At 33.5% G+C, this 17,055-nt stretch overlaps 1 protein-coding gene across 2 annotated transcripts in view; it reads right to left on the minus strand.

Moving 5' to 3' along the window:
• Positions 1-16,815, minus strand: part of LOC103608488 (estrogen sulfotransferase-like) — a 21,220-nt gene extending 4,405 nt beyond the window's left edge. For both annotated transcript variants that reach the window (XM_008592918.1, XM_008592919.1), the window contains exons 1-6: positions 16,756-16,815; positions 11,540-11,701; positions 8,907-9,032; positions 7,999-8,096; positions 4,259-4,385; positions 2,575-2,669 (exon numbers count right to left, since the gene is read on the minus strand). In XM_008592918.1, the coding sequence (XP_008591140.1) occupies positions 2,575-2,669; positions 4,259-4,385; positions 7,999-8,096; positions 8,907-9,032; positions 11,540-11,690 (597 nt within the window). In that variant the 5' untranslated portion in view covers positions 11,691-11,701; positions 16,756-16,815. The remainder of the gene's footprint in view (positions 1-2,574; positions 2,670-4,258; positions 4,386-7,998; positions 8,097-8,906; positions 9,033-11,539; positions 11,702-16,755) is intronic.
• Positions 16,816-17,055: the final 240 nt, after the last annotated feature.

A 17,055-nucleotide genomic window follows, 5' to 3' on the forward strand; every position in this document is an offset into this window, starting at 1 on the left:
CTCAACTTTTTTTTTTTTTTTTTTGAAGCTCTTACAACGAGAAAATGGAGGGGACACATCTGGGTGGGAGGGGGGAGAGGGAGGAGGGAGGGAGGTTTTGGTGATGGGACAAAATAACTAACTACATTGTATATTGATAAAATAAAAAAAAATGGTGGTCATGGGCATGGTTTGGAGGGCTTTAAAAGGGGAGCACGAAGGGTCTGTGTCTTTCTCTGCTCTCTCCTTCCACCATCTTGCAAAATGAGACCCCTGGGTCACTCTTGCCACCACCAAATGGACTTTGGATTTCCCAACCTCAGAAATTGTAAGCAACAAATTTTGTTTTCTTTTTAAACCACCCAGTTCCATGTACTTTGTTGTAATCAACAGAAATTGACAAAAACAACTTTCTTTAGGATAATATCCTGGACTATCCCAATTTTAGTTAGATGATCTTATTTTTGATTCCAAAAATTCTAATATAAATCCATTGTACCATATGTGTATTTTTGTATTTTTTTATTTATTTGTTTATATCACTTAAAAGATCATGCCTATACCCATAATGTTAGAGTGTAGTGTTATAATACCAAGGTCAAGAGTTTGGATCTCTGTACTGGCCAGCCTGGCCAGCCACACACACACACACACACACACACACACACACACACACACACACAAAAAAAAAAAAAAAAAAAACAGAAAGAAAAAGAAAGATGGAAAATAGAAAGTAAAACAGAAGATTGATGAGATCAATTTCAGATAGCAATTTTTTGTTCTTTTGTTTTATGTGTGTGGGTAGGGATTTGGTGTGGAAAGTGAAAGGAGTGCAAATGAAAAACGAAGAAAACTGTGCATGTTCTAGTCCATATGTTGGGTAATAGGCAGAATAGTATTCCATAGTGTATATATACCACAGTTGCCTTATCCAATCATCTATTGATGGACATTTAGGTTGGTTCCATATCTTGGCTATTGTAAAAACAGTTGTGATGAACATGGGAGTTCAGGTATCTCTTCGACATGAAAATTTCCATTCCTCTGGATATATACCCAGAAGAGGGATTGCCGGATCGTATGGAAGATCTATCTGTCATTGTCTGAGAAACCTCCATACTGTTTTCCATAGTTTTTTTTACTAATACACAGTCCCACTAACAGTGCAGTAGTGTTCCCTTCTCTCCACACCCTTGCCAGCATTTGTTATTCACTATCCTTTTGATCATAGCCAGGCTAACTGTAGTGAGGTAGTATCTCAATGTGGTTTTAATTTGCATTTCCCTGATGACTAGTGAAGTTGAACATTTTTTTCATGTATCTATTGGCCATTTGTATATCTTCCTTTGAAAAATGTCTATTCAGCTCCTTTGCCCATTTTTTAATTGGGTCATTTGTTTTTTTATTATGTAATTGCTTGCATTCTATGTATATTCTGGATATTAATCCCTTGTCAGATGCATAGTTAGCTAAAATTTTCTCCCACTCTGTAGGTTGTCTTTTCACTCTGTTGATTGTCTCTTTTGCTGTGCAGAAGAATTTTAGTTTGACATAGTCCCACTCATTTATTTTTTCTTTTTCTGCTTGTGCTTTCAGGCTCATGTTCATAAAGCCCATGCCCTGACCTAACTGCCAAAGTGTTTCATCTATATTTTCCCTTAGCAATTTTACAGTTTCAGGTCTTATACCTAGGTCTTTAATTCATTTTGAGTTGGTTTTAGTGTATGGTGACAGCTGTATATGTAGTTTCATTCTTGTGCATATGGATATCCAGTTTTCCCAGCACTACTTGTAGAAGAGGCAATCTTTTTCCTAATGTAAATTTTTGTTGCCTTTGTCTAATATTAGATGGCTATAAGCCTGAGGAGTGATTTCTGGGTTCTCTATTCTACTCCACTGTTCTGAACATCTATTTTTATACCAGCACCACGCTGTTTTGGTTAGAACAGCTTTGTAGTATAATTTGAAGGCAGGCAGAGTTATGCCTCCAGCTTTATTTTTTTGCTCAGGATTGCTTTGGCTATTAAGGGTCTTTTGTTTTTCCATATGAAAGTTAAGATGTTTTTTTTTTTCCATTTCTGTGAAGAATGTCACTGGTATTTTAATGGGGTTTATATTGAATCTGTAGATACTAGCTATTTCTTTTAAAATCTGCCCTGTCAATTTTAGTAGCTTTTTGTTTCTATGTGAATTTTTAAATTATGTCCTTATTTCCTTAAACATATTAAGCATAGTTATTTTATAGTCCTTGTCTGATAATTCCAACATCTATAGATTTGAAAAACACTTGACTCTTTGCCCATGGTGATTTCTTGAGTGTGTGTGTGTGTTTGGATTTATGTTATTACTGTTATTGTTCTATGAACTCAAGTTCTTTTAAATTTTATCTTTGGAAATTTATTGAGACTTGCAATATTTTTATTTACTAGCTTCTAATCTGTGCTAAAGTATCTGGATTACTGTGGTATTTTCCTTTTAAAATTTTTGAAGGTGGCTGCCATCATTTATATAAAGGCAGATTTTTGTATCCAGAGTGTTGTTAAATTCTAACATCTTAGAAATTCCTAAGTTGTTTACATGTTTTCAGTTTCTCACCTCTTTCATGTCTTCATACAAAATAAACAGCACATGTGGATTGTTTCTCTCTTCCCACCAAGATATTACATGTTTAAACCAGGAGCCGTAAGGGACTGAAATTAGAGAGAAAAACAATGTAAATGCATGTTCAAACAACAATAGCAATAAATAAGTATAAATAAAGATCATGAAATGAGAACTAATAGATTAGCCTAACATCTTAAGCAAATTTCTCTGTAACAAGAGAGCCAAAGTACATTGAATAATCCATTCACAGACATACATTGTCAACTTTTATCATTATGACATGCTCTATGACACAGAAAAAAGTGAGAGAAGTCCTCCTCTCATCAATTTGATTCAGAGTTTATACGAACATTTTTGAAACGTGTGTGTGTGTGTGTGTGCGTGTGTGTGTGTGAAATCAGACTGTTAGAGAAGAGAGTCGAATTAGTGAAACAATCAATAGTCTTATAGTCAGAAGAGTTCAGTCCAGATGTCAAATTTACCATTAACTAGCTTTGGCATCTGAAGCTAATAACTATGAGTATTTATCATACTACTAATAGTTTAGATGATAAGGGGTGTTTTCTTAAGGACCTTTAGTGTCATTCTCACTCCAGAAAATTAAAAGATTTTGAAGATACTGTGATACAATGCAATGGTGTCTCTTCCCTTCTCTTTCCAATCTCTTACCCATATACAAGTATTTTATACAGTTAAAAGCTGACAAAATAATATAATGGTGTGTGAGTTGAAATGTTCAGTTTTGCATTGTCATAGTATACTTTCTCTGTTCTTTGACTCTATTAGGCAATATTTCTTTACAGAAAAAGTTTTAAATAGTATTCATAATGATCTTATTCATCCCTTTTGAACAAATGCAACATTATTTTTCTCTGCCCTACAATGTGGGTCTTGACAATCTCAAGGCACATGTTTTATTCACAATGCTCCAGCATTCTGTTTTCCAAAATGTAGCCTTGAACCCAAAACACACATATATCTTATTTTTGTTATCTTCTATGGATATAAATATGACATTATTATTTTTCTTTACAATTATTACTACAGGAGCAGATTGGCTTCCTTTAGTACTAAGCTACCCTGCATACTTTTTCCTTAAATCTAAACATTGAGTTGCTTTAGACTAAGTGTTTATTTAAAAAGTATATCTGCTTGAGTAACTCTGTACTTGTCTGATAAATCTGATTGAAATATTCAGATTGTGCACTGGGTAGAATGAGCAAAAGTTTTGTAGATATTCAGACTTCTTTGTAAATTCTGGCTCCATTTAGTACCAGGCATTTTTCTTGGAAACAAATGGGCATTCCCTCTCCTCTCTTCTCTCCCCCATGCCTTGTTCAATGGAGTTGTAATAACACATTGTGAAATATTTTTCTAATACAAAGAGACAAAGCAGATATTTGGACAATGAGTCTCAATATTAGGAAAAATTGCCACCTCCAACACCTGAATACACTTCTATATATTTGTTTTTAGGCATTGGACAAGATTCCACAATTTGCCATTCACATCTGGAAACCCTGTGTTTGCTGTCAACCTCAAGGGCTTTTAGAACGTCTGTATCCTGACTAAGGATCAGGAAAGGCAACACACCAGAAAAGATAAAAATTTTTGCTTGGAGATGTTATTTGTATCACTTGCCCTGAAAAATTGAGAGCACAGAATATGTTCCTACCTTCTCCATGCATGAATTCCTCCACAAACTCTGGAAAAGATCCAGGATCTGGATAAGAATTTATCATTTGAAAGAAATAATAATTAGAAACGGCCACATCCTTGGCATTTCGGCAAATGTAGACAATCTAAGAGGATGAAATCGTATGTTAAATTACTTAATATTTTTTCAAACATAGTCTCATCAAGATTTAAAAAAGAAAGCATTTATGTTTTCAACTAAAAACATAATATATGTTCATTACAAAAAATGTATAAAATATATAAAATTATAAAAATAACCCCTTCAGTAACCTGAGGTGACAGCAGCATTTTTAGTGCTGTTCAATGTTTGTTCTCACTTTCTGTTTATAGGTGATTTTCACATGTAATGCCTCATTTGGGTGTCACAAATTCTATCACCATAAATTGTGCTGGTTAGATTATTATTATCCCCAATTTGTAAGTAAAGACAGTACGTTGAAATTGAATGAGAATATATCATTGATAGTAAATCAATAAGAGTAAAGAATTTGGTAAATCACTCAGTCAACAGTGCAGTCCTCTGGTCTTTATACTCTACAAACCACCATTCTGCATCCTGAAGAAAAAAAGTGTCCCGCTGTTTCCTCACTTGCAATATTGAAGGGGGGCGGGGAACAAAAAACAAATGTAGCTTAGATGCACATTAATTTTAGTGAAAATATAATCTCCCCCAACATCTTGTTGAATTTCTATTTTATATATAGAAGAAACACCAGTGAATTAGTAATCAGGAAGTTTTTATTTGCTAGTTCTGGCACTAAGAAGTTCTATCCTCTTACAAAAAGCCTCAATCATTTTGGACATAAATTTTCTCTCCACAAGTGAGTTATGTCAGATAGGCACAGGGTCCTCTAGGTATGATACTCAATGCTGCAGGAAAAGATCTGTAAAAGTAAACTCCAGTTTCCTTAAATAAGAAATTGCCATTTGAAAGAAATAATAATAAGAAACAGCCACATCCTTGGCATTTCGATTTTCCATTAAGATCTTCCATTTCTGTCCTCAGGCAGATAAGCTATGCCATCAAAGAAGGCTGCTTTTGACCTTCCACTGTTTTCTGGATATGATTACGCTCATTAACTCATTTTTTTGTTTTCAAACAATTTTTTTTAATCTTCTAGTTTATTCTTAGAAATATGGCATTCATTTTTAAGGTGCTGCCATAAAAACCTCCACTTATTATAGCAAAAAAAGTGAACTTTCTTTTCATTTCGAAGTTATCATTAGCCATATTGAAATTTTCTAATCACATTTATGACTCTCCCTAGTTCTTTTCACCTGTTAGCTGAAAGAAAACTTTTGCCACTATATCCATGAATTTACTTAAAAATTTTTACCCCTTGCTTTTCTTCTTGCTATTCATACTCTTTCTTGAATGTTCTCTGCATCTCAAAATGATAAATATATTAAAGCTTAGCTCCAGGTCCTCCATGACGCTTTTTTCTCCCTGATAGAAAAAAGAAATGATCTCTCTTTCCCTAAACTCTCATTAGTTTATATTATCTCTCTTTTTGCAAATCTTATTCAATACCTTATACTTTTCAGTGCAAATGTTCTTCTTCTTTCTACATTGGAGGAAAATCTAGCTCCTTCCTGAAGATATAACTTTTTCTGCACCACTCTTCAGTAAAAGTTAAGAGTTTGGTCACAACTCACCTGGAATCTTAATATATCTTTAAAATCCTGCAACTGAAAGATTCCTGTTCCTGTGATACTCATCTGATCCATATCTTTCCCATCTGATGCCATTTCTGAGCTTGGGATCATTTTCTTGCTGTAACTGAAGATTTGAACATCTACCTCATAGTATTACTCTCCATTCCAAACCCTTTTATCATTCTGTGCAGTTTTAGTACCTGTATGTATGATCTCTGTGATTCTCTAAGTTCATGTATTCATTGATCATTACTTTAGTTTTACTTTAGCCAACCGCTTTCATGCCCAAATCCTGAATGTTGTCATCACCCTAAAGGTTTCACTCATGAAGCCTTATTTTGGGCCATAACGCTTTCTTCCAAGAAAGTCCTGCTTCTCCCTTCTTCCCTATCAGTTATTCAATATACCTCTTCTACAACCACATCAAGGCCACAAATCCATTGCCCTTGATTATTTCTCTCATCTATCAGCCAGTCTTTTTTTTTTTTTTATCATTTTCTTCTCTTTATCACTCGCAGTTTCTGGTCTACCACCTTCAAACACTTTTACAGTATTTTCAACCTATCTGTCTTCTTGTCACCCAGGTAAACACCCTGGAAATACTCCAAACATGAATTTATCCGACTGTCTTTTACTCTTTGATGACCTCTGAGTTATAAGCAGATTTGTGAAAACTGAGACTATAATACGTATGTGGTGCCTAAAGTAAAGAGTTAAAAGCAAGCCTACAACACATTCTCCAAATGAAAAAAGATTTGGTCAAATCTCTTGAAGAAATGGTAATGACGTTTGTCCTGGCAAAGATGTAACTGGTATTTACTTATGAGGAAGCCCTTATTGTTTGCATTGATTTCAGCAGGATGCATATGGTCTATCTGAAATTGTTTGTGATAGAAACAGATGATGAAGTCTCTGGAATTTGGGGCCATGTCAAATATGCTTTGTAACATCAGAGTACAAAATGGAAATGTTTCATGACTGTGATAGATCCCCCTTTCTATTAGCAATGACTGCATACTCTACTTTTAATATCTCATGTGTTTAGCATGGGTCATATGGTATCCTAATAAAGCTAGGAAGGCTTTGTGGAACAGTATCAGTGATCCCAACACTTCATGTCTTGCCTGTTCTTTGAGGTTATACATAACATTATTTCTAGAAAGCAAAACTGATCATGCAATTCATCAGCTTAATAGATCTACAACTCCTTATTACTATTGAAGTAGAGTCCAAACTTCTTAACTTGGTTTCTAGCACGTCTTATAATCAAGTCCTAGCTTATCAATCTTCACTCATCCAGCCAGCCAAACTGAACTTGTTTTAGATCTCCCCTTGGGTTGCCTTTGAGTTTACATAGACTAACTCCTATGCATTGTTCAAATATTAGCTGAGATGTTACTCACTCCTAGATGCCTTTCCTGCCCCCAGTGTCTGTGTTAAAATTCTTCTCTTGCTTGACATATGGTACCACCTGCATTGTCTGTTTACTTATCTCTTTCCTACAATGGACTGTGTATTCATGAAAACAAGAACTGCATCTGTTTTATTGTTAGGTTCCAAGCACATGACATGTACTCAATAAACAATTATTATACGATATTTGTCTGGTTTATTGTTTTTAGATCATTTTTATCTCTCACAGTGTAGAGTACAATTTTTTGAAAAAGGAGAATATTTAATATGATCAATAATAACAACAAATACAAAAATATCTACTATTTACTGTTTAAAATATGCTAGGCACTATGTCAAGCACTTTACAAATATTATTTCATTTAATTCTTATAACAACTCTATGAGAAAAATACTATTACTATCCTTCTTTTACAGATGATGCTTACAGAATTTAACTGTTTTTTTCCAGAGTTACTTCTGGCAAATGGCAGAGTTGGAATTGAAATCTAGATTTTCTTATGATACTGATTACAATCCACATTTATTGAATGTCTATAGATTTAATGAAAGAATAAATAAGCAAGTATGTATAAGATGTATCTGAATTGATCATTCTAAAATTTCTTTGAGGTGAATAAAGTTCTGAGAACGCTTGATTCTGATTACCTTACAGTTTTTTTCCCAAAACGAGGCTGGAAGAAGTTCACGTGGCAGATGAGTCTTCAATATTCTAGGAGATGCCATCTCATTTAATTGTTTTACTCCTGATTTTTAAAAAATTAAAGGTTGGACAATTTCAAAAATTATATATACTTATATGGATTTGTATAGACAAATAAATTATATATACTTATATGGATTTGTATAGAATCATAAAGTTTTTTAAGATTCTATATTGTGTTCGTAATAATAACACAAACCTACAATGAAAGAAATGTAGATAGGAGAACTTACAAAGGGAAAAAATAAGATCAAATAAGATTTCACCTGGGAGAAATCATTGTTAACATTTTGGTAAGCAAATTTCCTCGTAAATATATGTACATGCTCAGACTCACAGCCATCTTAATACTACACACACAGATGGAAATTTTGATATCTTCGAATTGACTTTTCTACTCAGTATATTATATGCAAACTGCAAAGTCAAACACGTCCAAAAATCTTTAATGATTTTATAGTGTTATGCCACTTTTAAGTCTTCTTTTGCTGATTAACATTTGTTTCTAATTTTCCACAGTATATAAAGAACCTGTGATGATTTGCATATGCTCTTGAAATTTTTATGGGTATTTTCTCAGTATTTAGAGTATCACATTCAGACCACAGAGAAATAAATGCTCACATATTGGTAGGCACTGCTAAAAGCATGTAATAATTGTCCTTAATTGCTTTATTCTAGACACATGCTATACTATAAACCCTGCCAAAATTTAATTTTAAATATATATGCTCTCCTGTGTAGAATATTTAATACTAATCATTACTCTTGCTTACAATATCTTTGCTTGCACCATATATATTCACACCTTAGAATATATGCATATTGCTTTTAAAATCAATTTGAACATTACCATTCAAAAACGTTTCTTTTCTGCATTCCAGGAAAGGTATTCGATTAAAAATTACATCTTCATTGCACTTTTCCACATCACCATCTTTACAGATCAGGTATATAATTTCACTAGCCCACGTAGTACCTGTAAAAATTAAACAAACCTGAATTTCCCACTGACCACTCAGGGCTGATGATGAGAGTGCTGGATTTATGGATGGACAAAATAGGAAGATAACCATGCAATATTATTTCAAGGGCGTCTGAATAGCCATAAGTCTCAAAATATACTTCCTTTAATATTTTATCTTATAGGACCAAAGCATGGAATTAATAAATAAGGACAAATATTATAGTAAGGCACACCTAGGAGATGTGTCCCATTTGCCCATAATTAATTGTGACATTCCGCAAGCTGATAACAGTTTTGGACTTCAATTTTTACATCTAAAAAGTAAGGAGGCTTGAATAACAGGTAATGCATGCAAGCATGCTTTCAACCACAAACTTTACTGATAACTGAATATTCTGCAGGTTGGATCCTACTTCAGAGAATGTAGAAAAGGATAAATCTGTTACATGTTCTATGGTTACCGAAGGCCCTTTGAAGAGTCAGAGACATTTTACACTTCTTTTTTCTTTAGATGCTATAATATAGGTGAGCACAAGGATTTAAATTATTGCAAAGCAGGAATATATAACTCAGTGTGCTGCTGCTTCTGTTGCTGGTGCTGTCATGAAGCTTTAACAAGAAATGCTTTCAAGAGGATGTGATAATTGAACTTAGCCTTAATAATTTACTCATATAAATTCATCAGTTGTGGGAGGTACAGAAAAGTCCTACCAGGCAGAAGAATAGTCTCTCACTCTCTTTTTTAAATAAAAGGTTGGATACTTCAGAATGGTATAGAGATGAGGAAAAAAATTGGAAGTAGACTGTAAAACCTAAATCAAAAAGTCTACTTGAATAGATGAGTGGGGCCAGGACTACAAAAAGGCAAGCAGATGGCAAGCATAAAATGTCTTGCAGTTCACGCTAAAGAGCCTGTGTTTTTAGAAACACTGTGAATAAGCATTGGCATTTCTTAAGCAAGAGAGCAAGAGAAGCAGGATTGTGCTTTAGAAGAATTCCTCTAGTGGCATTATAAACATAGCAATGGAGCAAGGCATCAATAAGAAGAGAAACAAGAGACCCTGTAAGAGGTTGACTGTGACACATATCTATGAGGCTAAATGCACAAAATATTTTGATTGTTTGCATATGGGCAATGAAGAAGCAAGAGGAATTGAGTCTAGAGTAGCTCTCAGTTTTCCTCTTCAGATGACTGGTATTATGCTGCCTTTGGTCAAGACAGGAAAGAACAATGGGAGAACAATTTTAGAGTCAGAGTAGCCAAAGTTGCTACTTGACATATTTATTTTTATATACTACATGCAACAACCAGAAAGAGAAGTCTGGACTGGACTGTCCTAATTTCTAAAGATCTATGATTTTAAGACTCAAGAACCATGCTTAACAGTTGAGGTAATCTCAAAAAAAAAAAAAAAAAAAAAAGACTTTGTTTAAAAAAAAGTTTTTTGGATAGACTTAAAGAAGAGGAACTGGTTAGCTGAAAGAGTTTTAAAAGATTTGTAAAAAGTGCTTATTTTCTGTATATAACAACATTAATGCATAAGGTAAACATAGTTGGTAGTTTGAAATTTTTGTTATGGGATAGATATAGATTCGTCCATCTGTATTACAGAAGTTTCTAACGTGGTTAACAACATTTTCCAATGTAATGTTGAAGTTATAGGAACAAATTGTTGTCACGGAATAGAGGTATAATATATTACTTTTTCTATATATCAAAACTATTACATCTTTCCTTATTTATTATTTTTTTGTATATGCTGTTGAATTCAATCTCCTATTATTTATTTTTTTATTTTTATTTATTTTTTTTTATTATTTTTATTTTGTCAATATACAATGTAGTTGATTATTGTGTCCCATCACCAAAACCTCCCTCCCTCCTCCCTCTCCCCCCTCCCACCCAGGTGTGTCCCCTCCATTTTCTTGTTGTAAGAACTTCAAAAAAAAAAATTGTGATATGAAAAAATGCTCAACATCACTCAGCATCCAGGAAATGCAAATCAAAACCACACTGATACCATCTCACCCCAGTTAGGATGGCTAAAATCCAAAAGACGCTGAACAATAAATGCTGGCGTGGTTGCGGAGAAAAAGGAACTCTCATACATTGTTGGTGGGAATGCAAAATGGTGCAACCCCTATGGAAAATGGTTTGGAGGTTCCTCAAACAGCTGAAGATAGATCTACCATACGACCCAGCTATCCCACTGCTGGGAATATATCCAAAGGAATGGAAATCATCAAGTCGAAGGTATACTTGTTTCCCAATGTTCATTGCAGCACTCTTCACAATAGCCAAGAGCTGGAATCAGCCCAAATGTCCATCATCGGATGAGTGGATACAGAAAATGTGGTATATCTACACAATGGAATACTACTCAGCTATAAAAACATCTTTCCTTATTTAATATGGAGATCGTATATATGAAAAATGAGCAGCTTAATATTTACCATTCAAGGTGGGCTTATCATTTCTAGGTGAAAAGGAACAACTTCTACTCAATAAGGAGACTTACCAGATCTAGGATAGGTGACAATGACAATATCATCTGGTCTTGCCTGGAATGTTTCCACATCATCCCAATATTTGACAAAATCTTTATACATTAAAATTCCATGGACTTTATCAAAGTTTTCACGATAGTCATATTTGGAAGGATCCATCATAGAGTGGTACACTGAAAATTAAAAAAAAGGTCTGTTTTACACTTTATAATGTTTTAACATTAACAATAACTATGTATATTGAGGTCCCTCTAGGTGTCTAGCACTTCTTAGCTGGTGCACATAGGGGGTAAAAGCACACTAAAGTTGTAGATGATATAGTCTTGGTGCTTGAAGAGTTTCTACTACTATTAGGAAGATAAGTCTAACATAAAAAAGAATTTACAAGTCATTTTAAAGTAAAATGCTTAAAACTAAGTAAAAATGTGGGATATAAATAGTACATTTTATAGTGAATTAAAACAACAGAACATTCGGTTTCTGTGAAAATTGATGGGGCATGTAAAAAAACTAAGAGTAGTCTCTTGGAAGTAATTCTTTTAGCTACTTAATGTATTTCCTTTAATATAGAAAATGTCAATCCTTGAGAGATGCATTGTAAAGTGAAAATAAAATTAGTAGTTACTGTAACAAGTGGATTAATCCAAAATATCTCATGGTAAAATTTAGAAGATAAATGTCCTGGAAATCAAACCAAGTGATGAAGCCACTGACTTATACTGATGGTTTCTTCTGGTAGTGTTTTCCCCATTACGTTTCTAGGCTACACACTAGAGATGAAAACTCACAGATGTTGCCTCCTAAAACTTCCTCACGACACCTAGCACTAAATCTCATTGGTTCCATCTCCATTATCTTTCTCTCTTCTCCATCTTTATGGTCACTGCTCTAATTGATCAAATATGAAAATAGCATTTAAGCTGGCCTTCCTGAAAAAAATGTACCTCCTCTTCCTATAATCACAAGGAGAAGGAAAATGATGTTAGTTATTAGTCATTCAGTTTGTACTAGACTTGGAAAGTTTTACCTTACCATAATATTTACATGTCACAAAATTCTATTTTTTAAAAAAAGCAGACATCATATCAATCAGGTTAAGTTTGTCCAGCACCAATTCCTTGAAGGCAAAAATATTTGTCTTACTCAAGGAAGGATAAATATGCACACATTTATTCATACATGTAAACATGTACATATGAACATCATTATTTTTAAACTGATAGCACATGATTGTTGAAAAATTAAACAATAAAGAAAAAAATGAAATTGCCCTCCTTAATCTACTCCCAAGGAATGATAATTGCTCTAAATAGTATTGTATTCATACTTCCAAATATTTAAGAACATGTAAAATTTATACACATGTATATAACTTAATTCGTATTATATTTTACATTCATTTCATAATCTATCTTTTCATCAAACTCTACAATATGAATATATGTTAGTGTTGATACATAAATACTGTTTTTATTGCTATAAATGACACCTAGTTCATAGTATGAATGTACCCACAGCTGATGCATTTTTTTATTGTTTTTTCCAATTATCTTTCTATATCAGTAATGCTGCAATGAATGTCTTTGAGTGTGGAGTATGCATAAAGCAAATGTACTTCACAGGGCCTGGTTTTCCAAAGCCTTGCAGTTTCAAATATTGAACTTGCAAAGAACAGAAAATTTTCCCCAGGCTATAGTCTCTGTTGTAAGATAAAGAATTGTAACACAACAAGGTTGCTGGCTCAAAGACAGACAGGTTACTGATTGATCTGTAAAGATACTGGGAAATTGCTGTAAGAAGAGAATGTTTGCTAAAATCAAGCTTTTGTTGCAAATTGCATTAAGGAATGTCACCTCGCCTGTCTTACTGAATGTTACCAGCTTCTGTTGTTAAACTTGTTAAACTATACTTAGCAAAAACCCCACCTATGTTCTCTTCCTGAAACTTCCTGGTATGGAGAATAAATGTGGGAAGAGAACCCCAATTCATGGTTAATTTCCCAAATGGAAGGAATGCCTCTATCTTGAGGGTTCCAGGAGATTAACCTCTTTTCGGGGCTTCTCACTGCTCAGAAGAGATGGGCTTTGAGTTATCTTTGGTAGCTCTGGCACCCAGGGGAAAAGGGCTGACAAATCCGTGGGAGGCAAAGCAACATTTGAGCATGTCTTTGCACACTTATCTTTGTAGTGCCATGGAATTGCTGAAATAAAAGTTATGCACATGTAAGATATTGATAATTTTTTTTGATAAATCACTAAAAGATAGTAGAAGTTTGCACAGCATATAAAATTGTCTGTTTCTCACATCCTCACCAATATTTAAAAGTATTTGTTGTAATCTTTCAGAATCTGAAATTGTTTTAAAATATTTTTTTAAATATGCATTTTATACATACCTTATAATTTTCCACATTTCGTATTCCGTATGTTTATTGGTTATTTTATTCATTTTGGTCCATTGTGCTCATATGGAGTTTTGCCTTTTTCTAACTGATTTATAGCTAAAAATTTATTAATGACTTATCTATTGAGAAAATCAATCATTTTTCTGTAATATTGGAATTCTTTTAGCTTTCTAGTGGTATTATATAGAAGTTTATTATTCATATGATCAAATGTGTCAGATTTTTTCTTTATACTTTGCATTTACCTAAATGTTTATCTGTGCTTATATAATGAGAAAAACATATGTTTTAAAATTTACATTTTTTATTAATTCAGGCAATTAATGTGTACATAGCAGAGAATATATTAAGACATTGGGCTATAGAGTAGAACATCTTGGTTTAAATCTTACCTCTCCTGTTGAAATCATATTATCTTGGCAAATTATTTTAGGTATACTGTACTTCATTTTTTCATCTACAATTTCAGAATATAGTAATTATAATACTTATCTAAAACAGTTATTGGAATTTGAATGAGAGAAGAAGGCTTGTCGATTGTAATGTTTAATAAGCATGAGCTTGTACACTCTGGACTCTTTCAGTTAGTAACAGCACACAGTGCAGGGAGAAAATTTGTGTTGTCAAAAATTCTCAAGAATGTACTTCTTAAAATAATATTTTCTAGAAAAACTCATAGTCAATAATCTGTTTTCTCACTGGAGAGGGTAAAATTTATAGATATCCCATGTAACTTGTTGCCACTGTGTTTCTCTAAAGTTCTCTGGAACAACCCAATATGACATTCATTTCAATTTGACCCCAGATTACACACCAGAAGAGAGACATAATGAAAGAGCTTTTCATTTGTTTGTTTGTTTTTAGTTTTTATTACACATACGTGTGGGATACAATGTTGATTTTCAATAAATGTGTAGAATGTGTGGTGGTTAGATCAGCATAGTTAGCTTATTCATCATTACCACACACAATCATTTTTTTGTGTCCGTCGACAAATTCCTCATTAGCCCCCCTCCCCTCCCCTTTTCCACCTCTAGTTTTCTGAAAGTTCAATGTGTTACTGTGATTGTTGTTTCTTTCTTTCTCTCTCTCTGTCTCTCTTTATTGCTCAATTGTTTATTTATGGATTCAGCTCCCAGTTATAAGTGAGAAAGTGCAGTATTTCTCTTCCTGTACCTGGGTTGTTCCACTTAGAATAATTTTCTCCAGGCTCATCCATGTTGCTGCAAATGTTTGTTTTTAACCAAAGAATGGTTTAACATGTGTTTTGGAAACCATGAAACAACACTAGTCAAGGATGTTCTTTGCAACATGGAAGGAAATCCCAGTCCCTGAGAGCAATCTCAACTCTTTAAAAACCTCCTTCTCAGGCATATCAGATGCAATCACACCAAAATTATGAGATTTCTATTCCCAAAACAGAAATCAGTCTTGTCAGTAAATCAACTTGTTCCCCAAACTTTGTCCTTGCTCTTAGAAATATATCTCTCACTAAGTAAAAAGGCACCAGTTGCCCTGCCTGTTGATTTGTTTATTCATGTGAATTACTTTCTTGGGGTTCAGCCACCTTTGTAAGAATTGTCTGTAGTCAACTGAGAGTAGCTGATTTATCATGAAGTGGTTGCTGACTTCTAACTGCCCCTTAATGGTTAATTTTGGACTTGGAGGTAGACTAGGTGGCATGTAATAAAATATCTTTTCTTTTTCATTTATTTTGGTAAATTGTCTCATATCACAATGTATGGATTCACTTTCTAGCTGTTCTCTCATTCTAAACAGACATATATCAGTTTGAAATTGTCAATTTCATTTCCTAACTGAGTATGTAGGTCATATTTTTAGCAATTTTTGTTTATGTTTTTGGTAAGAAACACCAAGAAAAAAAAATTGTTAAAAATGTGAATTCAATTAAATTCAGAAAGATTTTTTTTCTTCTTTTATCTTTTTTTTCTTCCTTCTTTTCTCACTGTCTTCATCTTTTTCTTCATCCTTCTCTCCTTCATCCTCCAACCTGCCTTTTATCCAGAAAATACTAAGCGTGAATGCCTAACCTGTTCTGAGGCACTGTGGCAAATGCTGGAATGCTATGGTAAGTATAGATGCATTGAATTCCATAGTCCTCACCCTGCTAGACTTGGATTTGGGTAAAGTGGCTGAAAACAGAGGCTATCCTTTTACACATCTTTCTATTCCAGGTCCCAGTGTTATGACACAACGTAGATACTCAGAAATATTTGTTAAATTTAAAATAATTAAAGATCAAGTCTCTCTGGGCTATGTAGTTTCTACGAAAAAATACTAGATAAAATAGGCAATATCCTACCAATGACCTACCTGTCAATGACTTACTGAGGAATTTAGATTTCTACTGTATTTATCTAAGTTTCTTACATAAAAGTAATAGTAATATTTTCAAAGTCTGATTATAATAGACTGTTTCTGATATCTTTCACAGGAGCATACACAAGACTAGAAGTCACTCTCCATTCTACCTGTTTCTACCCTGCTTGATTTATTTTCTCATCATTAAAATGGAGAAAACTTTCAGTGTACAGTACTCACAAGACAGCTACAATGCTATAACTTTATGTTAAAGCTCTTTAAACAGCAAAACACTATGTAAATGCCGGATATTATTTTTAATAGGACACAAGTAATTTTAAAAGGCTTTAAATACTTTACGTTATAAATTAACTAAAATATCAATAAAGGATTTATTCTCCTTATATTTCCTTTTTTAATAGATGTGTGATATATAATTTGCATCCTATATTTTCTATATCTAAAATACAATTAATAATGACAGTAATAAAAAAGTACAACCTGTCCAGATGATCCTGTGAAAGAAATTGAATGATCTTGTTTAGTTCTCTTCAAATGCCAATGCAGGTTTTAAGCTGGAAAAAAAAGATGAGAACCACTTGTGCATTTGGAATGTTTCTGGTGAGTTTTTATTGTGAATGTCAGAGAAGGAGGCGGAGATTAATTTGTGTGGCTCGGTTTTGTGGAGTCTGTGATGCAATGAATTAACATAGATATGAATACATACCTTCAGATATGTTTAGCCACACAAAATCATGCTTATTTATGCAGAGATGTGAAAAGCCTCTGCTGTTATTTTTT

The sequence above is a fragment of the Galeopterus variegatus genome, unplaced genomic scaffold (genome assembly GCF_000696425.1).
Source record: "Galeopterus variegatus unplaced genomic scaffold, G_variegatus-3.0.2 Scaffold8465, whole genome shotgun sequence".
NCBI lineage: Eukaryota > Metazoa > Chordata > Mammalia > Dermoptera > Cynocephalidae > Galeopterus > Galeopterus variegatus.